General features: G+C 47.1%; 1 protein-coding gene across 1 annotated transcript in view; it reads right to left on the bottom strand.

Moving 5' to 3' along the window:
- Window positions 1-1,736: 1,736 nt before the first annotated feature.
- Gorasp2 (golgi reassembly stacking protein 2) overlaps window positions 1,737-22,027 on the bottom strand; it is a 29,988-nt gene continuing 9,697 nt past the window's right edge. Inside the window, exons 2-10 of the mRNA XM_006972407.3 lie at window positions 15,026-15,106; window positions 13,209-13,412; window positions 12,624-12,710; window positions 11,780-11,910; window positions 8,119-8,251; window positions 6,939-7,062; window positions 5,392-5,478; window positions 4,426-4,536; window positions 1,737-2,839 (exon numbers count right to left, since the gene is read on the bottom strand). Of these exons, the coding sequence (XP_006972469.1) occupies window positions 2,499-2,839; window positions 4,426-4,536; window positions 5,392-5,478; window positions 6,939-7,062; window positions 8,119-8,251; window positions 11,780-11,910; window positions 12,624-12,710; window positions 13,209-13,412; window positions 15,026-15,106 (1,299 nt within the window). The 3' untranslated portion in view covers window positions 1,737-2,498. The remainder of the gene's footprint in view (window positions 2,840-4,425; window positions 4,537-5,391; window positions 5,479-6,938; window positions 7,063-8,118; window positions 8,252-11,779; window positions 11,911-12,623; window positions 12,711-13,208; window positions 13,413-15,025; window positions 15,107-22,027) is intronic.

Below are 22,027 nucleotides of genomic sequence, written 5' to 3'. Positions count from 1 at the left end.
TGAGGCTGGACTACTGTTCACAAAGCCTACTCTCCATTCATGACAGCCTGTGTGCTCACTCAAGGCTCTGACCTGTGCGGTCTCAGCCACATTTCCCCCAGACCTCCTGTCCCTTCCCAGTGCCTCCGCACTCAAATGTCTTCCTTTCCCCAAATATTGGCAAATGGTTACACTGCACGTCCATCCGGCTGTCCACTGACTTTCCTGTGACTTTATGTAGTGATGGCACCAATCGTGGACCAGAACCAAAGGCTCCATTTCTCAGCCCCCTTCAGTGAGGTGGCCACATAGCTCTGTGTCAGCAGATTTTATGATGCTGTGTGAAACTCTGATGGGATCCCATAAGCACAGGAATGCCATGCTTTTCTTCTGAGTACTGATGGCTGGGTTTCCAACTGCCACCTGAGATCATGCACCACAACCTTGGTGGGTGGAAACACACACGGATGGAGCAAGACAGAATTTCTCTGTGTAGCACTGGCAGCCCTGGATCTCACTCTGTAGACCAGGCTGGCCTCAAACTCAGTTATCTACCTGCCTCTGCCTCCTGAGTGCTGAGGTTAAAGGTGTGCGCCACCGCCACCTGACGGAAAACTCATTTAATAGGAGAAGGGAACTTTAGTGTTGAAATCGTTGCACTTGAGAATCTCTTAGGTAACTCAACCTAATCCAATGCCCTTCCTCATTACTGACCTAGCTTTCTTGTGTGACCCTGAGCACATTTGCTTAGTGACAGAACACTGTGTTCCTACCTCCTGTCCCCACCAGATGCTGTCATGGAGCTCTCCCACCGTGACGAGAACACTTAAACTGGGCACTTTAACAAGCTTCCTGGCTTGTCACAGGAGTGGTACACTACCCAGGATATCTTAAATCAGGGCTCTGGAACTCAGTGCAGGATCGACCATTGCCTACCAATTACTAGAACTTAGGAGGTCAGTGGCAACGCATATATATACCCAGCATGCTCATGGCCCCAGGTTTCCAGTGCCAACTAAAGAGTTTGATATTTTCCTGAAGAGTAGTCAAGTTCTGCACTTCAAGAAGTTACTGGGCCAGTCTGGGCCACCGCCCTCCCCACGGGTGCTTTCCCTCTCCCCCAGAGCCTGGGGCTTCATATGCTCTCACTGATATTTTCTCCGGAAGATGGTGCACGGCTATCCTTTTTGAATGAAAACTCACTAAGGTTAAAGACCCCTTCATTGGAGGAACTACTGTTAATCATTTTCTATAGCTTGAAAACGGCTCACTTGCCTTTTAACAACTGCTGCATTTTTTCTTTAATGCGTGTGTGTGTAAGTGCACATGTAGATCAGAGGTCTATGTTGGAGGTCTCCCTCACTCACTCTCCACCTTATTTTTTGAGAAGGGTCTCTCACTGAACCTGGAGCTTGCCAGAGAACTTCAGGGATGCCCAGTGCTGGGACTGGTGGACCTTCTTCTTCATTCACCTTTAAGCATGCACGTGGCTAAGTGCATCCTGGGAGCAGGGCTGGGTTTCGGTTGGGTGTCAGCAATGGCCACAGCTGCAGTGAGTGTCTCTATGCTAGCACCAGGCCAACCACCAATGAACGGCTTCCATCTTCCAAAACGGGGCCAGCGGATGCATGTACATCAGTGAGGAAGCCAACTCCACTGGATTTTGCATCTCTTGGGAACTAGCAAAGCACACCATAAACTGACTTTAGAGATGGGAAGCACACGTGATGTGTACACGTGCAGACAGAACACAGGAGAAAAGTAAAGCCACTGTAATTTATTGCTGTGACGATGCTCTCCCGGGGTCCCTATACTGTTAAGTAGCTACAAAGTGCAGCACCTCCTCTATTTCTCTTTAAATGCCATCTCACCGCAGGCATCTAAAGCAACAGCAGCAGCTACAAAATGGTGTCTGAGTACTTCTGAGTTCAGAACAAGATCTGTGTACAGGCGGAATAAAAAGATGCTCAATTAATAGTGTGCTGTGTAACCGGAACAAAACATCTTCAAGGGGGAGTTCTGTGTAAACCTTAATTGAGATGCGACTCAGAGACCGACAGTCAATTCTTGTTTCCTTTTACAGTTTAGTGAGGTGGTCTGTGTTCTTGCAAACAATTTACAAAGTACAAGAAATGTTGCGTGTGGGCACTAGGCATCAAATATTTCATTTCCTTACACAAGGAAGAGCAGTGGGGCAGGGACCTAGTGGGCACCCTGCCATCTCTTTCCCAAAGATGGACATCCCAGGATGGCAGGAGGTGCCTGGCGCAAGCCACCCAGAACAACTCTTTTTGGTTGTTTAAAATGCAAGCACATTCTCACACCCCTCCCTGGCTGATTCCACCCAACTTGGTGGGAGACAAGCCCTTGGCCTCTTGCGTAGTTTCCCCCGAGAATTATGTACAGGATGCCTACAGATACGGTACAAACTAGTATGGAATCAATGGTGGTCTGCGGTTCCAGACATGATCCTGTGGTTAAATAAATAGACCACGTCGACTGTGAAGATTGATTCCCAGTTAAGAAGACTCAGAAGCCTTTGCATCAGGAACTGCAGAAACCGGCTTCTCGATGGCTGGCGGGGAGTCGCCGACTCTGTCCTCAACAGTGGTGGGGACCTTGGAAGCGGGGGACATCATATCCACAGTGAGTGAGGAGGAGGCAGCCTCTGCCTTTGCAGTAGTCATGACAGGGTCAGAAGGTGGGCCCGTGGCAGGCAGGGAAGACAGCGGCTCCCCTGCGCTGGCTGCAGAAGAGCCCTCTGGAACCAAGGGGAATGACGGGAGGAACTCAGACGGCATGGGGAGAGGTGCAATGCCAGGGAAGTTTCGGGGAGGCAGGGAGGGAAGAGGTGGCAGACCTAGGACAGAAACAGCAGAGGTCACAAATCCTCCCGGCACCCGGAGCGTCGCTATCAAGCCCCTCTAGCTGAACCTCATCTAGCACCCGAAGCTACGAGCTCTGCTGACCTCTAACTGGAGGCCAGGGCCAAAGGCTTCCGATCCCCAAGCGCCATGTGCCGCGGCCCTGCACTTCGGGCATCTGCTGATGGAAAGCAGCACCCCCATGGCACTCGAGGAGCTAGCTGGACGTGAGAGAGGAGGATCCTGCTTCCAGACGGGGTACCAGTGCAGTTCCAGCTCCTACAGCCAGCTAAAGGCAGGAGCCGTGGAGGAGCAGCTGGGGAGGCCTGAGCCTGACCATGACTTATGCCGTTCTCAGTGGGTGATGCTGAGATTTTCAGAGCAGGAGAGGGAAGGGCAGGCGGCCTGCACAGTGCATGTCCAGAGCACCACTGGCAGGAGAGAGGCCACAGACTTCTTTCTTTCCTCTTCTCCATAAAAAAGATGACTACTGGTTAGAAGGAGCTGACGTCTGCTAACTGACTCCTGCTCTTAGAGCCTGCTGCATTTAAAGACACACAAGCCCAGGAATACAGGCTCCAGGAAAGGCAGTGTGGGGTGGTGAGCGTGGCTGGGGTTCTCTGGGCCCCTTTTCTTCAGCCCTGGCTGAGGAGGCTGTGTCGGGCTGATGAGTATACAGATGGTGAGAACTGCAAATCTGTCGCACGTGTGACAGTGACAACCAGTATGTGATGTGTGGGATGGACCACTGCGGTGTCATGAACGGGCAGACACCCGGTGGTCAGCGGGAGCAGATGGGTGCTGCTCTGTCCTTTTCACCTGACAGAAGGTCTGAGGACCACTTGGAGCCGTCCTGAGTCGCTACTACAGACCCTGTCAACAGACTAGTCAGCTGGCATGCTAGGGTAGACCCACGACTGAGCACTTGGGAGGCTCAAACAGGAAGATAATCCACTTGAGGCTAGCCTAGGCCAGCCACGCAGTGAGACCCCTGTCTCGGGAAAACAAACAAACAAAAAGAACAGGCCTGGACTGCACAGAGAGGCCCCAGCATTCCCTGTGGGCTGCAGCCTTAAACAGAAAGTGGAAAGAGGGGGTTCGTGCACCTCTAGCAGGTGACTTGCACATCACCAGTCAGTGCACAGTGACCCCTTTGTGAGTCTGTCTGGGGCCAACCCCGTCAGGGTGTAGAGAGAAGGGGGAGGCGGCAGCCTGAGCCACAGACTTCTTTCTTTACTCTTCATAAAAAAGGTGAATACTGCTGGGCAGTGGTGGCGCACGCCTTTAATCCCAGCACTCGGGAGGCAGAGGCAGGCGGATCTCTGTGAGTTCGAGGCCAGCCTGGGCTACAGAGCGAGATCCAGGAAAGGCACAAAGCTACAGAGAAACCCTGTCTCAAAAAAACAAAAAAAAAAAAACAAAAAAAAAAAAACCAAAAAAAAAAAAGGTGAAGACTGGTTAGAAGGAGCTGAAGTCTGCTAAGCTGACTTGCTCTGTCTGGAAAAGACTAAACTGGAGGCCTCACTTTCCTGAATACAGTCTTTATTAGCAATGTCCTAAGAGGGTAAGGCATGCAACATACCCGGGTTCCCGAGCTCCGGCAAGCCGACCCCTGGCATGAGGTGCGGGGCGGGGAGGTTGAAGTTGGGGAGGTTGGGGAGGGTAGGCAGCCCTGCTGGCAAAGGCATCAGACCTGGGCAGAGGTGAGAAAGAGCACAAGGTCAGTCGTTTACAGGGAAGGAGACAGATCCATATGCAGATAGAAGTATTCCCGGCTTCAAACCTCCAACACATCAGAATAACACACACAACAACTAATGTCACAGAGCTCAACCTGTTCTGGCATCTTGGTGATTAGGCTGTGCAACCAGCAAAGGTTAAAACAAGCAATAATGCTCCTACGACCCTGGACAAGAGGGATGGCGCCCAGGGGTCCAGTACCTGGAGAAAAGCTCCTTTACTGTAGCAACTACACAGGAAGCACAGCAACCGAATTGCTCTCCGGTGGCCAGTGTTTACCGTCCCCGGCTCTCTTCCCTGTGCGTACTAACTCAGATTTACATTGCACAAGTTGAACATCCTATCAACTCAAGCCCCACACACTAACAGCTAGCTCACCACACTGCCACACCATCCTGTGTGAGAACATCAAGATCGCAGCTCACTACAACTCTAACTCTGGAATGCGAGGCCCTGACAACACGCACCCTCAACGCTCAAGGGACATCTCATCGTTATCAGCTCACAACGGGCCTTGGTCTGCACCAGAAACACTGAGGAGAACCCACACCTTTCTACACTTGAGCTACTCAAGACCTAAATAAGGAGCCTCCTCAGTCAGGGCAACCACAGGACCAGCCATCAGGACGTTCTAACTGCACGTAGGAGTGAGGTGGCAGAGAGTCCCAGGCTAACTGCACCTGTTTCCTGGTCTGCTGAGGATCCCCCGACATGTCCTCCCGTCAGAGCTCTGCAGTGATAACAGGACGATGGAGAGATAAAGGGTTCGGGAGCAAACACACTGCACACCTCTCCAGCCTGCGCTTACTTGGTAATGGAGTAGCTGGGTTCACTGACGGCCCGGAAGCGAGGGATGGGTTTACTGGTGGTGGCAATAACGGTACAGTCGGGGCACCTGAAACAGAGCACGTTAAAATCATCTGAAACCATTTTTACTCCAGAAAATGAGACCGTACCCAGGAGGACACTGCCAGTCCTTTGCCATGGCCAGGGCCCAAGCACTGGCTGCATCCTTTGCTGTGTGTCACCCTTCAGTGCTCTCACCAACGGACAGCCCTGACAGACACCGGAGCCAGTCTGCGGAGGGGGAGAAACTGTCCCCTCCCCTGGAGAAGCTCACGGACAGGACGTCTGTCTGACCCAAGAGGCAAACGTGAGGCTGTGGAGAGCCCTGTGCCCTGGGAAGCAGTGCAGGCTGTCTGTGAGGGAGGCGATGGCAGACATGTCTCAGCAGACGAAAGGACACTTGCCGAGGTGAAGGGGGTGACTAGGCTTCCTTTAACCGCAGGCTCCACACAGCCAACACATCCCGGTCTGCAGCAACTGTGGCTTGTGGTAACAGTCTCCAGGTACAAGGGATCCTTGGGATGCCGTCTGATAAGACCTGACCTCCGGCACTTACCACCTACTCAAGCGGGAGGCTTTCTGACGCCAGAACAATAGTAATACACGCTGAACACCTTAACTAAAAACCCAAAATCTGAGATCATCCCAAACAGGAAGCTTTGTTAGAGCCAACGTGACTGCAAGTGGAAATTCCACACCCGACCTCACGTAAGGGACGGCAGTCACAACACACGCGCGCTGACACCACAGTAGAGCGTGCTCTTCCAGCTGCATGCGTGTGTTTGAAACAAATGCACTCATGTTCAGACTCAGCTCCCACCCTATGCTATCTCATCATCTGCTGGTTCACAGCGTCCCAGGTGGAGGCCCTCCGGCTGCCATGCTGGGCCCGGAGCTGCCTTACAGAGACATGTTCAAATAGGCAACAGGAGAGAACTGTGCCTAAGAGGGAGCCAACCAGACGCGGCTCTTGTTTACTCGAGTATGAAGTGCTTTCCTGAAGAAACTGGAGACATGCAGGAAGGGGAAGAGGGGTAGGGAGGAGGCAAAGAGAAAATAAAGACGAAGAAAAAGACCGTCTAGCCAGAGCACTGGCAAGAGTTCTAGGAACCACCTCTTTTCTGGACCACACTGCTGCTAGTGTGTCAGCTAAGTGGTGACATACAACAGAGAGTTCTGTCTTCAATCTTGGCTTTAAGAAAGTTAAGATAGGGGCTGGAAAGATGGCTCGGTGGTTAAGAGCACCTGTTGTTATTGCAGAGGACCTGGGCTTGGCTCCCAGCACCTACACAGTGGCTCCCAGCCATCACAGGATCTGTCGGTAACAGCAGCAGCTCAGGATGTACCGTGCAGAGGCTAGGGAAATGCGGCGTCTGTGTGGATGCCCATCCTGGCTAGTGTGTTTTAACAGACAGCTGTCTGTGAACGCAGAGCACACTGGCCCTCCTCCTGAAGCCTCTATGGAAGCCTGGAGCCAGGGCAGCTGCTGCCAAGCACAGCTCTACATACCTGTACTGAGAACACTGCTGACAGCCGGTGGAGCTGAGCTAATAGACAGTCCAGACAGACTCTGCTCTATCCCTGCAGTTCCCGGGGCTGACAAAGACGGGGGACTAACTGAGGACAGCTGGACCTAGGGAAAAAAGGGGGAGGGGGGTTACTTATACAGTAGTTGAGAAACCAGCTGGAACCTTAGCCCCATGATTCCTTTCTCCAGTCTCGAGATTTGTGACTCCTCGATGTCTCTGCTCCTCTCTCACCGCCACCTTTCAGGAGTCCTGTATTCATGTCACCTCTGACGTTCTCATGACTGCACTCTGCCCTCCCTGGCTGCTACATGACACCATGGTCTCCACATACTAACCCCTCTGGGCAGCAGGCCCCAGTCAGGGTGGAAGAGAGGGTGGCAGAATCAAACATGGAACACCCGGGCTCTGGCCCTGGGCCTCGAAGGCACGGGGAGTAAGGACAGGAACTTCTCAGTGGCTGCACTTCCTCGGAACTGGGGAAGGAGAATTAAGCAATATGGCGGGGTCTGGAGAGATGGCAGCAGGGGCCGCGAGCACTCGCAGACAACCCAAGCTCGGTTCCCACCCACACTGGGCAGTTTACAACCGCAAGGGACTCCAGCTCCAAGGGCTCCAATATCCTCTTCTGGCCTCTTTGGGCATGCGCTCCTATGTACACGCTCACAAATGCACATGTGTCTCACAACTCACGACACCTTCAACTCCAGCTGTTAACTCTCTTCTGGACTCCTGCAGCACCTGTACTTATGTGTACGTACGTGTACGTACACACACACACACACACACACACACACCCACCCACCCCTAACCCTGCCTTTACATTTTCTTTTCAGGTGTGTGATTTTTTTATGTGGCCATGTTGACAGGAGATGTAACCATACAGGCGTCTTCCTAAGAAGCAGTTAAAAGCCCTGCAAACCACATGATCCCTTGACAATTTCATCACTGGGCTAAACTGCCCTCTGTGCTGATGATCTCAAATTTGCACAACTAATCCTGTGTTCTCTAAAGGCCAGCAGCACACACCTAACCTCCCTCTGGACAGGGACCTCAAATTCAACACAGTGCTTAATGCACAGCTCTTCACTGCCTGCCTCAACCAGGCCCCCCCCCCCCATGCTTCCCCACACAGAAACGACCACACAGGAAAATGATCTCACCTCCGTAAACCCATCCTTGAGAGGAGTAACGGGCGTACTGGCCATCTGTCCTGGAAGGGAGATTTTCTTTCCTTCTTCAAATGGGCGTGTAGGTATTCGGTGCAGATAACCATAGCCAATGCCACATCCAAGGCTAAAAAACATTTTTTCTTGTTGTTATAAAACACAACTTGCATTCCTTGAGGTTTTAAAGCATGTATGAGGAGCATTGCTCCCCTCCTTTGGTTCTGTTTTTGTTTTTTGAGACATGGTCTCATGTAGTCTGGACTCCTGATCCTCATCCTGTATTCCTCTGCATATCCACTCTGCCATCTCCCCAGAGGTCTCTAGGGTCCACCCCATACGTAACACTATGTCTATCCGGACATGACTCTTAGTTCCTATTTTTCTCCAAACATTTCTTACCATTCAACACGGGGCACGTTCACTGTTTACTGTGGCTCTCCCTCAGTAGACTATCAAGGCTGGCAAGGACAGAGCCCTTGCTTTTCATTGCCGGAACAGTCCTAGCATTAGGCAGACACCTACTAATTCCCTGCCATATAATCGCACCCTGCCTGTCCACCGAAGAGCTCTAAACGTGTCCACATGATGACACTATTTGCAGAGTCCAGCACAAGCCACATATGTATATCTGATGCCAATTTCATTTTTCCAGCTACTGTCATCAGAGGCATTCTTCTGAAAGACAGGAACACCTGCTTCCTTCTAGTCTGCCTGTCTCTTCCTCCTCCTCCTCCTCCTCCTGGGGGGGGGGGAGTCCTGCTGTGTGTGCGCTGCTGCTGGGAGTGTGTGTGTGTGTGTGTGTGTGTGTGTGTGCATGCATGCGTGCACTGCTGCTGGGACTATCAAGCAGCACTCCAGTCCGCCAATCCAACAGAGCAGCACATGGCCACAGCCAGCTGCTCAACTTCTACCCAGAGCCGACAGTCTTGGAAGTGACAGAGAACTGAAAAGAAGTTCCTTCTGTCATCATGGAAGGTGACTCAAACTGAGATGTTTCCAGTTCTGCTCTTCTACACCTGGGCCTTCAGCTGCCTCTTCTGTGCTAATCCACATGAATGTAGACTTACTGTGGGACAGCTTTCTACACTGGAACCAATGAACATTTACTTACATAGCATCACAGCCCAGAGCTCAAAGTAAGCCAAATCTAGACCAGGAGTTTAAGGCCTTTGACATTTTAGGGTTCCAATCTGTTTCCACACATCTCTTACTTCCCAAGGCACCTGGCACTTTTGGAGTTGCCATGCATGAAAACCTCTCTCTCTCCTCTGCTAAGGCACACATGTTATCTCTGTGGACCCCACTACTACCAAAAGCTGGTGGAGTGAGCAGCAGCCAACTTCTTCCTTATCCAAATATGATTGTTACCGTGATGCTTCATGCTTCCAAATTACACTTCCAGTTTCTCTTATTGTCAAAGCTATAATTTTACTCAAATTTAGAGGAAGAAAGATTAAGTCATCTATACTGATCAATGATAGCTTTTTGGGCATAATCACACTTTAAAGCAAGCTTTTGTTGTTATTTGTTTGTTTTTTACTTTTGCTGGGGGATAGTCTTTGATGGGAGCAACAGGGTCAAGCTATGTGGTCCAGGTTAGTCTTGAACTCACAATCTTGCTATGTCAGCCTTCTGAGCACTGGGGTGGGCACCAGCACCCTGGCTGATAAGGTGCCTGCTGGTCAGAATAACTAGGTGATGACAGAGAAGGGAGCTGGCGGCGGCGGCAAGATCTGCTGCAAACTCAAGAGAGGCTTGAGATGACGAGCAGCTGAGGAACACACCTTCCTCCTGAGGAAGGAAGGGAGGAGGCGGGGAAACTGGGTGTAAAGGCAGAGCACGCCTGAGAAAATGCCAAACAGGGACTGCCGCCAGAGATGCCCTAAGTGGTACCAAACCACATAAGAGAAGAGTCTTCAAAGAAAAGGAGTGATAGCCAGATGTTTACAAAAGAAGGGCTCTAAGTATGAACACAGCAGCGTACAGTCAACGTCACTGAACAGAAAGAACCAGCAGTGTCCTCCACAGCTGGGCTTCAGTGTCTACAAACCCACTCCCTTCCCTGCCCTTGGCTCCATGCTCACCGAGCACTCCTGTGGTACTAATCTGACCTGGGTACTCTTCCACCCTGTGATGTTAGTTTAACTGCCAACCTGACACAACCTACAGCCCCTGCCAAGAGTCTCAATGAGGGACTCTCCCCATCAGGTTGGCCTGTGTGTGTGTGTGGGGGGGACTGTCTTGACTGTTAAACTGTTACCTGCTGTAGGAAGACCCTGCCCACTGTGGGCAGCACCATTCCTTGGCTTGGGTCCCGGACTGTGTAAGAATAGAGGAAGCTAGCTGAGCATTAAGCATGCGCACATCCATTTTCTCTCTGCTATGGATGTGTGTGACTTGATGTCTCATTTCCTGCTACTGTGACTTCCCCAGAGTGATGGACTGTAACCTGATATTGTGAGACAGAACAACTGCTATCTCCCCATAGGCTGCTCTTTGTCAGGGTATTCTATCACAGCAAGAGAAAGAAAACTAAAACACACCAGGAAAGGGACACGCTGGTGTGAAAAAAAATTTGCCACCAAATGTACACAGAAGCTTCTTTGCAAATTAGTTTATGAGGCAGTCCTAAAGTGGATTAAAAAACAATTTAAAAATATATATAGTCTTATGTGGTCCAGGATGATTTTGAACTTATGGTCCTTCTGCCTCTACTTCCTGAGTGCTGGGATTAAAGGCATGTGAACAACATCTGGTTTTATGCAGTGCTGGGCACCAAAGCCAGGGTCTTGTGCTCCCTAGGCAAGAAATCTACCAGCCAAGCTCCATCAGCCCCTGAGGATCAATTATGAATGCCTCGAGAAGATCTTCTATCTGGAGTTTGCAAGCCTGGACAGTGGACAGTGCGAACGTGATAAAGGCTGCCACAGGCGGGTCAGATGCAGAGAGATACCCTATCTCACTTTTCTTCAATTTCAACAACTTAGAATTCTAGTGGCGAATTTAACTCAACATGTTTAAATTACCACATTTAACTCAAGATCCTTAAGTAGTGAAATAAAAATACTGCGAGCATATGGAGACCATATGGAGTCCTTCCTTGTTCCATGTAGCAAGAAAACCTACAAATTGAGCAGGGGTGAGAACATGTGTACAGTTTCCAAACCCTGCCTAAGTTCTTCTGTAATTGTGACTTACACTCGGGAATTCTCAAATTAGAAAGGAGTTAGCTCTTAGGTCAGGAGGAGAAGGCAAAACAAACGGGCTATGACATGGCTACTATGCTCTCTAGGCATGTGCTTTTAAAAACTGAATTATTAATTTAAATATTCTACATCATTTCTTTTTTTCCAATGAGTTTTAAAAGAAATCAAAATGTTACTTAAAAATAAAATTCGTTTTTTTTAAATTTATTTATTTATTATGTATACAGTGTTCTGCCTGCATGTACACCTGCAGGCCAGAAGAGGGCACCGGATCTCACTATAGATGGTTGTGAGCCACCTGCGGTTGCTGGGAATTGAACTCAGGACCTCTGGGAGAGCAGCCAGCTCTCCAGCCCTAAAAGCATTCTTTTATAATACGGTAAACTGGACGTTGTACCACCGACCGCTGAGATGAAGCAGTCCTAACGTCACCCCGAGAACGGCCTTACCTGCCTTCCCCGCCCCACGCAGAGTTGGGTGTGATGATCACCTCTCGACAGTTGTCTGTGTCCGTGTTGTAGACGTAGAGCTTCAGGGGCTTTGCTTCGTGGGTCTCAATAAGGCTGAACAGGTCTTCGGACTGCGGACCGTCAGGAGAAACACTTAAGGGTATTGTAGTTGAGAACAGTGGCTATCAAAAGTTGGCACCTATCAGAATTGGCCAAGACACTTCCTAGAAGAACTCGGCTTCTGGGCCCTACCTTAGACACGAACGACATCACTGTTTAATACCAACTGGCCCAGCAGGGTCTAATTTAACGTGCACAGTAATTCAAGCAAGCTCACCGGACATCAGGGCTCAGGCCAGTTCCACAGCCCTCACCAGTGTCCTACTACGAACTCATCAAGTTCTGCAAATGCTGCGTTACTGCCTTCAGGTTACTCAGGAGCCTTATTTTTTGACTTTGTGTGTCCTCCCACTATCAAGAGACAGGAAAAAGGATCCGGACAACACAGCTGAGCTGAGGGATCTCCGCAGCACTGTCCTTATGAGGGACAAGGTGAGACTTGCTGCAGGTACACTAGGAGTCTGTGCATCACAGAGAACCAGTGCAATGACCACATGATGCTTCCCTCACAGCCACACCTAAGGACACAACTTCCAGATGTATGTTCCCTTTAACACCCTCAGGCATCAAGTATCACGATCAGCAAAAACAGAAATTTTAACTCTAAAAGCAAAGCATGTACACGTCTTGAACTCAAAGAGCAGAGAGGAAATGTGACGTAACTCATTACTAAGGAACACAGGAACTACCTTGCACGTTTCCCCCTAAGGCGTGTTCTACTGACCTCATTCATGACAGTATCAGCTCCAATGATGTAATCACTGTGAGGTCTCAGGCCTGCCAGTGCTGCTGGGGAGTTTGGTTCCACTTCCTAGGACGACACAGACACACCCAACTCAACACACAGAAGGCAATATTCCGAGTTTCATAGTGACAGTTCTTAATTACAGTGACTGAAGAACCCCCAATATCCCCACATTAGAGATACGTAAATTTATGAAACCAGAGAATATATGTATTTTAAATTTCCAACCACAAAAAATATATAAATTTAATACTTAAAACATTTCTATCACTGTCTACATTATTGACCCTTTGGCTTCTCTTTCTTGGATTAAAAAATAATTCATATCTAAAAAGCAATGCTGATTTTCAGGAACCAAAACCAGTAATATCTCTACAAAATAATCTATTACAATCGCCAATAATAATATCTACATAATCCAATACTATCCCTAATAATATCCGCACAACCCAATACCATCCCTAATAATATCCCTACACTTGCCCAACCTGGAAATGACCAGTGCCCCTCCAGCTTCCTACACTGTGTTTCCACCCACAGGAGTAGTTCACGGTCAATACCTACCAGCACATGCCAAACGTTCTCGTTGGCACCATCAAAGCTGCAGAAACGGATGCTCACGCCCAGCAAGCCCTGGCCGCCCCACAAGTTGCTTGGTGTAACTGAGGTCTCCCGAAGCTCTAGGGTTTTGCTACTATAGATGAGCATTTTTACAGGCTTTTCAACATTGGCTTTCAGTAGATCCTTGAGAGTGTCGTTGTCTTTATTCTACAAACACAGAAATCAGTCTTTAAAAAATAAAAATAATGCTCATATTCATCAGTTTAAGCACCTCATTAACAATCAGTATAAATACAAACTCATCAGGCAGAAGTTTTATTAACTTCAAATGTTTCTCCCCACAGAATGCCAGAAAATGAAGAACTCGATGGTAGGCCAGCTGACTCCTTTTCTAACAGCTGACCATGGAACACCAACCCAACACTAGAGTGACCCAGCAACTCAGTGACTGGAAACAAAACATGCCATGACAAGTTGCACCTCTTGTCATAAAGTTACAAAGACTGCTTTTAAAATCTAAAATATAGCTAGGTGGTGTGGTGCACACAAGGCAGGCGGATCTCTGTGAGTTCCGGGCCAGCCTGGTCTACAAAGGGAGTTCCAGGACAGCCAGGATTGTTACACAAAAATCATTGTCTCGAAAAAACAAAACAAACAAACAAACAAAAATCTCAAATATGTGCTGACCTTAAAATCTAATTTTGGACCCTCCTTCTAATATATGCTCTATTGTTTAATAGAGGTTAATTAAAAGGGAAGAATGAAATAATGTTAATATTTCATTATATAACCAAAGGCCACTATGTCAGAGATACTGACAAATTATGAGCAAAAACTTAATAAGACCATTATAAAAATAAGCCAGCCAAACAGATACTGTTATGAGAATTCCCTTTGTGGAAGTCACATAATTTCTTTTCCAAAGGACTGTATCAACAGTAAACTAAAGACAGTTTAGAAAAAGCCGTTTTTGGAGAACAACTCTTTCTGTTGTTCCGATAAATTTACATATCATGGGACTGAGATCAAGAAACCTGACAGGGAAGTGATACTTTCCTATCCATTTCTCACTAGCCTAGAAAAATCACACTTAAATATATGAAGAACAAATCTAGAGTGATTCTACTTCCCTAAGACGATGTGATACTTTAACGTTCATTAGCATCATTCTTCTTTTAAATTTTTTTATTTTATTAAGAGATTTTCTATTCATTCTACTTGTCAACCACAGATTACTGTCCTCCCTCCTCCTACTCCTCAGCATCATTCTTTTAAAAATTAAATATGTGGGTCGGTGGTGCACGCCTTTTAATTCCAGCACTCAGAAGGCAGAGACAAGTGGATCTCTGTGAGATCCAGGCCAGCCTGGTTTACAGAGTGAGTTCCAGGGCTACATAGTGAAACCCTGTCTTAAAAAAACAAAACGAAACGGAAAAAACCCAAAAAAATGTAAGTATATCATGATTGCGTGCACACCTGATTTTTTTGGTGGTGGTGGTGGTGTGTGTGTGTGCGCGTGCGCGTGCGCGCGCGCGCGCGCGCACACACACACACACACACTCATGCTCCACACGGCAGGTGGAGGTCAGAAGAAACTCTGTGGAGTCAGTCTCCCTCTACCTTTCCATTTGTTGCAGGGATTGAATTCAGGCCCCGAGACTCCTGTGGCAAGCATCTTTACCTAATGAGAAATCTCCCTAGCCCCAACACGATTTTTCTAAAATGTAGCTGATACACAGCCAACCCAGACATTTAGAATAATTCCACTTTGAAGAAAATCACAAAGTTCTATACACAAAACCATAAAAAGCTGAACTTACCAATCTCGAACCGTTAATAGAAACGATAAAGTCAAAGAAAGGCTCCAGCCCAGCTCTGTGTCCTGGGGAATTTTCCTGTACCTGTAAGAAGAACACTTGAAATGAATACTTGAATATGAAAAGCAGAGGCAGGGGCAGAGGGTGCAGAGTGGGAGGTACCCTCCCCAGATCAGCAGATGACATGTCAAACAATCCCAACAGACAGAGGCACATTCCGACCTTTGGTCCCTGGGCACCACTCACTTCAACATCAACGGGGGCAGTGTCAGGGCCGCCGTGGATGAGGAAGGAGGTGGGCACGGGCCTCTAATCACAAACCTAGCAGACTCAATTCTAAATGGAAGGTCTGAAGTGGATTAAATTAACTACGTTTTCTAAATTCATAGTAACACTGACAACCTGCAACAGAAATAGAGCCAATAAAACCCAAAGTGAATACAATTAACTTTGCATCTGCTTTTCCAAAATATGTTCGTGTGTGACTTTGTTGTTGTTGTTTGGGACAGGATCTTACTCTGTAGACCAGGGAGGCCTGCCTGTGCTGGGTCACACCTGGCAGTGAAAGGAATTTTATTCTGCTTGAGGTTATTTATTAACACTATCAAAACTACCCTACAAAGGAAGTTTGCACTAATATTTGTAGGCTGATTGTCTATAAGACAATGTAGTCCTTCTCTGGGTTTTGGAAACAGGGTCTTATACTGTAGTCCAGGCTGGTCTGGAACTGCCAGCAATCTTCCCACCTCAGCTCCCTAAGTTCTGGAGTTAAAGGTATGAGCCTCCATCCCTGGCTTTAGACCACACAGCTTTAAGGGCAATTCTGAGGCTATGCAAATTACAGTTCATACACATTCATATGCACATAAAGCTATAGATATTCTCACAGAGACACATGATTTTAATACTTTGAAAATGGAGCCAGGATCATTCCGAGAATATAGTTCACTTAAGGCCAGTACAAAGTAAACTTGTACTTTACTTCTTGGGTCAATGTTTTTTTATTTACTTTAGTATCTGTTGTAGACTATTAGTTTAAGATGTGTTACATTTGTCTATGCTGTGGAACATTTGTTTAATGATGCAAAGATGTGCTGCATTCTGTTATGCTGCATTTGTTTAACTCTGTGAAGCTGTGTTACTGTGCCTGCCTAAAACACCCAATTGGCATAAAAAAGAGCTGACTGGCCAATAGCCTGGCAGGAAAGGATTGGTGGGGCTGGCAGGCAGAGAATAAGTAGGAGCAGGAATCTGGGAAGAAACATCAAGGAACAAGAAAAGGAGGAGAGGAGGCCATCAGGGGCCAGCGCCCAGCTACACAACCAACAACAGAGTAAATACACACAGACAGAGAAAGAGAAAAGCCCAGAGGCAAAAGGCAGACGGTATAAGTTAAGAAAAGCTGGCAAGAAACAAGCCAAGCTAAGGCTGGGCATTCATAAGTAAGAATAAGCCTCCATGTGATTTATTTGGGAACTGGGTGGCGGACCCCCAAGGAGTAAAGAGCCAAAGAGTAAAAAACAAAACAAACAACCAAAAACCCCAACAAATATTAGCCCTAAACAACAAAAAAATAGATGTTTTTCTTTTGCTCAGTAAGTAATGCTCCATTATAGAGATGGGCCAGTATTTACTGTATTTAAACTTTATTATGGTTCCCTGTAACTGTGGAATCAAGTCTGAGGGGCGTTAGAAGGACACAAGCAGAGACGGAGAATGTGGACCTAAGGTGTCAGCCTCTGGTTCACAAAAGCCAGTGAGAGGAGTGGGTGGGAAGGCAGGGGGAGCAGGGCTCTAAATAGGACCCCAGTGAAGGGAGGGCCCAGGGCACAGACAACATCCAGCCACAGTGCCCAACCACCGTGAAGGGAGGCCCAGGGCAGGACACAGCAGTCTGGTTAGTGGACTCGTGAAGGGAGGGCCAGGGCAGGACACAGCAGTCTGGTTAGTAGACTCATGAAGGGAGGGCCAGGGCAGGACACAGCAGTCTGGTTAGTGGACTCGTGAAGGGAGGGCCAGGGCAGGACACAGCAGTCTGGTTAGTAGACTCATGAAGGGAGGGCCAGGGCAGGACACAGCAGTCTGGTTAGTGGACTCGTGAAGGGAGGGCCAGGGCAGGACACAGCAGTCTGATTAGTGGACTCATGGTTCTGGGCTTGTCCCATCCTGAGAAGAGCTGTTTGAAAAGAAGCTGTGGTTTTCACTTTCTCCATGGATGGGTCTTCTGCCTTTTCTAAATATTCAATTCTTTGTCCATCTCAGTGGTTCCCCATTAGTTTTGAGGGTGGGTTTCGAAAAATAAGATACAGTTTTATTTCTATTTACATCTATATGTATATGTCTGTGATGACATACACATGAGTACAGGTCCTGCAGGAGCCAGAGGAGAGCATCAGATTCCCTGAAGCTGGATTACTGAGGGGTTGTGAGCTGCCAGGTGTGGGTGTTGAAAACTGAACTCAGTCCTCTGAGAACAGACTCTGTGCTCTTAACCACTGAGCCATCTCTAACTCCAAGGGTGTTCCGCTAATAAAAACCCAGGATATAGTCCTCAATTTCCTTATGGCTGGTTCTCTTAAATGGAAGCTTTCCATTTGATGTATTATCAAAACAGCTAAAAGCCAAAATATCAAACAGATTTCTCCTCAAACGGCACCTCTAAAGGGCAGAAGGGGACTTCCCGGAGCATGTGGACATGCTTGTAGTGTCAGCACTCAGGGAGCTGAGAAAAGAGACCATTAGGTGGAGGCCGGGATGGGCTACACAGCAGAGAAATCCTGTCTTAAAAGAAATCACACCAAACAAACAAGTTATAGTCCGGGTGTGGTGGTGAGGGTGAAGTCACAACTCCTGGTCCTGAAACCCCAGTCACAAGTGGCTATCAATAGATGTGGAATGGCCCATGTATGGAAGAGATGAACCACCCCTCAGGATGAATTTTCTCTTTTAACTGGGCCCATATATAATCACATTATCTAAATATGAATTATCTAAATACAGCGTCTAGATTGTCACTGCTAGGACTTTATCTAGAATCCAACTAGTTTACAGATCAAGCTTGGGCTTCTTCCCTGAAAAGTTTATCTTTTAGTTAAAAAGAGCCAAGGACAGTACTTTTGCAATATCATCAACTTCCAAAGGTGACCCCAGTGATTGCTAGCATGCATCCCCCACCCCCCTCACAATGCAAAGTTTAAAGTATTTGTTTGGAATGGAAAGCTTCCAATATCATCAGAAGTAGAAGTAGCCTTCCTGCAACTCAAAAAGGATCCAATAGCTTAGTCTGAATTCTAAGAGAAATAAACAACTCTTTCTATCTTTCCATTTCATTTGCTACAAACATTGATTTCATCTGTTTTTAATGGACCTTGAAATTAATTTCTTTCTCAAATTTATTATACACCATTAGAGCCCCGCACAAATTAGGGCAGGTAGATATCTTAATTATTGCCAGGACACCAGCAGAGGGAGCTCTGGAAACCGGTTTCTGGATAGTCAAGTGGTATCGGAACTGTGCAGGCTGGGCTCTGGTGCAGTGTGATCCACTGACGAGAATCTCCTCAGCTCATCCCCCAGCATCAAGACTATTTCAACACTTTCTGTTCCTTGTAAGATCTCATTTGTTCATTTATCTCCTGCTTCTTTCAAACCCATCTTAATTAAAACAAAACAAAAAGTGTATGTGCCTGATTCCATGGACCATCTGACACTTATTACAGGGCCAAATACCATCCTACAGTATTTTGGGAGAAATAGGTTAAATTTGAAATTTAAGATTTTAACAATGTGTAATGAAAAGATAAGAGTTTTAGAGTAGACTGAGACCGTTGTTGGTGTTTTGCTTGCTTTAAGACAGGGTCTCACTTGGCTGACTGGCCTGGAAAAGACCAGTGCTGGGGTTAGAGATGTGGGCTACTTATCCCCGCTAGGACTGACATAGTTTTCAGCCATGGATTTATCAATTAATGATTGTATGTGTGTGGTTAGTAAAGTCTGTTTACCTCTCCGGGACTCCATCCTCTTATCTGCAAGTGAAGGACGATGCTGTCTATTTATAAAAAACACTGTAAAGTTGCACTGAGTTAAAGCTGATGAAACCCTCTGAGCTCCAGCCCATGACAGAGGCTGTCCAAAACGGAAGCTCAGCTCCCAACCAGCAGTTACCTGGTAAATCTTTGCAACCCACTAGTATCAGGATACTAGTTACTCTTTAACTATGGATTAAGTACCTGCTACTCTTGAAACAAATAAGTAGTCTTGTAAAGTGCAAGCTGAGGAGACTCATTTAATAAGGCTGCCTCTCCAAAAATTAACTACAGATGGATGGCGGATCAAAGGTCAAGCAAGAGAAAAACAATGACGCTCACAGAGAAAAGCACTGACTAGCTGAGACCTTCCAGAGTGCAAAGACTTCCAAAAGTGTGTACAGACAGCAGCATTCATCAACAGGGAAAGGGAGAATTGCACACGCAGGGCGCCTTCTCTTCAGATGAGCACCTGAGAGGCCACAGCACACACCAGCAGGGTCTGGATCCGAACCAAGTCCGAGCAGTCCTAACGAAGGACAGTAAGGGCTGGGGAAATAGCTCTGCTGGCGGAGTCTTGCCCCACAAGCCTGGACCCCGCACTATGCCAGCCTACCTAAAAACAGGGCGGCGGTGCAGGCCTGTCAAACCAGTGCCGGAGAGATACGGCTCTAACCAATCAGCCAAGGTAGACCTCCGCTTTCCACATGCATGCATACACACGTGTGATCACACACAAACATTATAAAACCACACAGTAAGAGAGCATCCCCCACCCACTGGAACAGCTACAATTAAAAGAGACAGACAGACAGACAGACAGTAACAAGTGCTGGCAAGCAGGTGGAGAAGAGTTGCCCGCTGTGAGGATGTAAAATGGGCCAGCCACTGGAGAGTCTGTCAGATCCTCAGTGTTAAACCCAGTTCTAAGTACACAATGAAAGAAATGAAAATAGGTGAAATCCAGACAAAAACCTGAATAAAGCCGATCGGGGATGGCACACACCTTTAATCCCAGCACTCAGGAGGATCTCTGTGAGTTTGAGGCCAGCCTGGTCTACAGAATAAGTTCCAGGACAGCCAGGACAAAACAGAGAAATCTTGTCTTGAAAAACCAAAACTAACTAAATAAAAATTTTGAATAAAAATTTCCTAACAGTATTATCCAAAATCTTTAAAATGACTGCATACACAAAATGTGGTCTGGCCACAAAAAGGAATTCAGTGCTGCGGTCAGTAATGCACACTACAACATGGATGGACCTTGAAAGCATTATGCTAACTCAAGCCAGTTCAAAGGGGCAGGTAGGGGCTGGAGATAGAGCTCAGCAGTTAAGAGCACTGGCTGCTCTTCCAGAGGACCCAGGTTCAATCCCTAGCACCTACATGACAACTCACAACTGTAACTCCAGTTCCAGAAGATCTGACACCAATGCATATAAAATAAAGTTTAAAAAAGTATCTAAAAGGAGCAGGTATTGCATCATCCCAAGTATGAAATTCCAGCACAGAGGAACCCACAAAGACAGGAAGGCGGTTAGTAGTTGCTCAAGGTTGAGAGCAGAGGACTAGCGAGTCTTTACTAACGGATATGGGTTTTTTCCCCAGTCATAAAATGATCTCTGGAAACTAATGGTGAGGATGACTGCACTCCGGATATACTGAAAACCAGCAAAACATATACTTTAAGAGACTGAAGTTTATGGTAAGAAAATTGTATCTCAATAAAGATGCTTTTTAAAAGGCAGCTAATAGAGAAATGGATAAATAATTTTAGCTGACGCTAAACACAAGAGACTAAATATGAAAATGACTTAACCTCGGTAATCATCGAGGAAATGCAAAGCGAGACCATGATGCGGCATCACTACATGCCTATCAGAACGCCCCAAACAAGAAAATGGAGACACCAGGGTGACTGAAGGTGTACACCCAGAAAGCTGAACCACCGCTGGGGGGCTCTCAATAGCAATTTGACAGTATTTATTCATACTGAAAACACGTACACCTTTTGATCTAATATTCCATTCTTAAAGTGTGTTCCCGCAGAAACAGGTAGGCAAATATTCTCCAACAGGCACAGGATAATGTCCACAGCAGTGCTACTTGTAATAGTCCCAAACTGAATGTTACACAAATGCCTATCCGCAGCAGATTGGCCGATTAAGGAAGTCTGGCATCTTTTCAACAGTACTAAATACAATACTAAAACAAAGGACTACAGTAAACACAGCCTGGATAAAAAGCAGTATGCGAGGCAAAGAAGACCCACAGAAACGAGTAAATACTACATAAGGTTCAAGAACAGGTCAACTAACTGCCATTGCTACAAATCAGTGTGGTAGAGAATTCCCTCTGGGGAGGGATGGGAGTGGAAGGGGAATGCTGTTCGAGAGTTGTTTGTAAACACTCGCCAAGCTATATTCTTCTATGGACTCTTTTAAAGTAACACCCTCAGGCATTCTCCCCCTATCTGGAAAGTAGAAATGAAATTACTATAATCTAAGAGCATGTCTGCACCTTACCTTCAGGAAAAATGTGAGAACCTTCAATTAGGTTCAAAAAAAAAAAAAAAAAAAAAAAAAAAAAAAAGACCGAGCAGTCAATGTAAAGGCTACAAAAAGAACAACAAACTTGCTCTGCTGTTCCTTCTTCACCAGAACACAAGGGCCACTCTTAGAGTTACATTTACATAATTTACATGTCTGCTCTCCAAGCCGGCAACAGAGTAACAGGCGAACGCCAGGAAGAGAAGCTACTGTGGCGCCACCTAGCACTAACTGTGAGCTCATATAAAAGGTGCAATTGAGTGTCTGGTGGGAAGTACAATACAAGGTTCTGGCTAGCTGTTGCTTGAGCCTTAGTCCTGACGGTGGTTCTCTGAATGGGTGTCCTCCAATATGGTAGCCACCAGTGACATCTGCCACAAAGCATTTGGCTAGTAAAACTAAGAGGTGTAATTTAAATTTTATTTAACTTA

Source organism: Peromyscus maniculatus, chromosome 4 (genome assembly GCF_049852395.1).
Source record: "Peromyscus maniculatus bairdii isolate BWxNUB_F1_BW_parent chromosome 4, HU_Pman_BW_mat_3.1, whole genome shotgun sequence".
Lineage (NCBI taxonomy): Eukaryota > Metazoa > Chordata > Mammalia > Rodentia > Cricetidae > Peromyscus > Peromyscus maniculatus.
The sequence above is the reverse complement of the archived record's forward strand: the minus strand, read 5'-3'. Positions and strand labels throughout refer to the sequence as shown.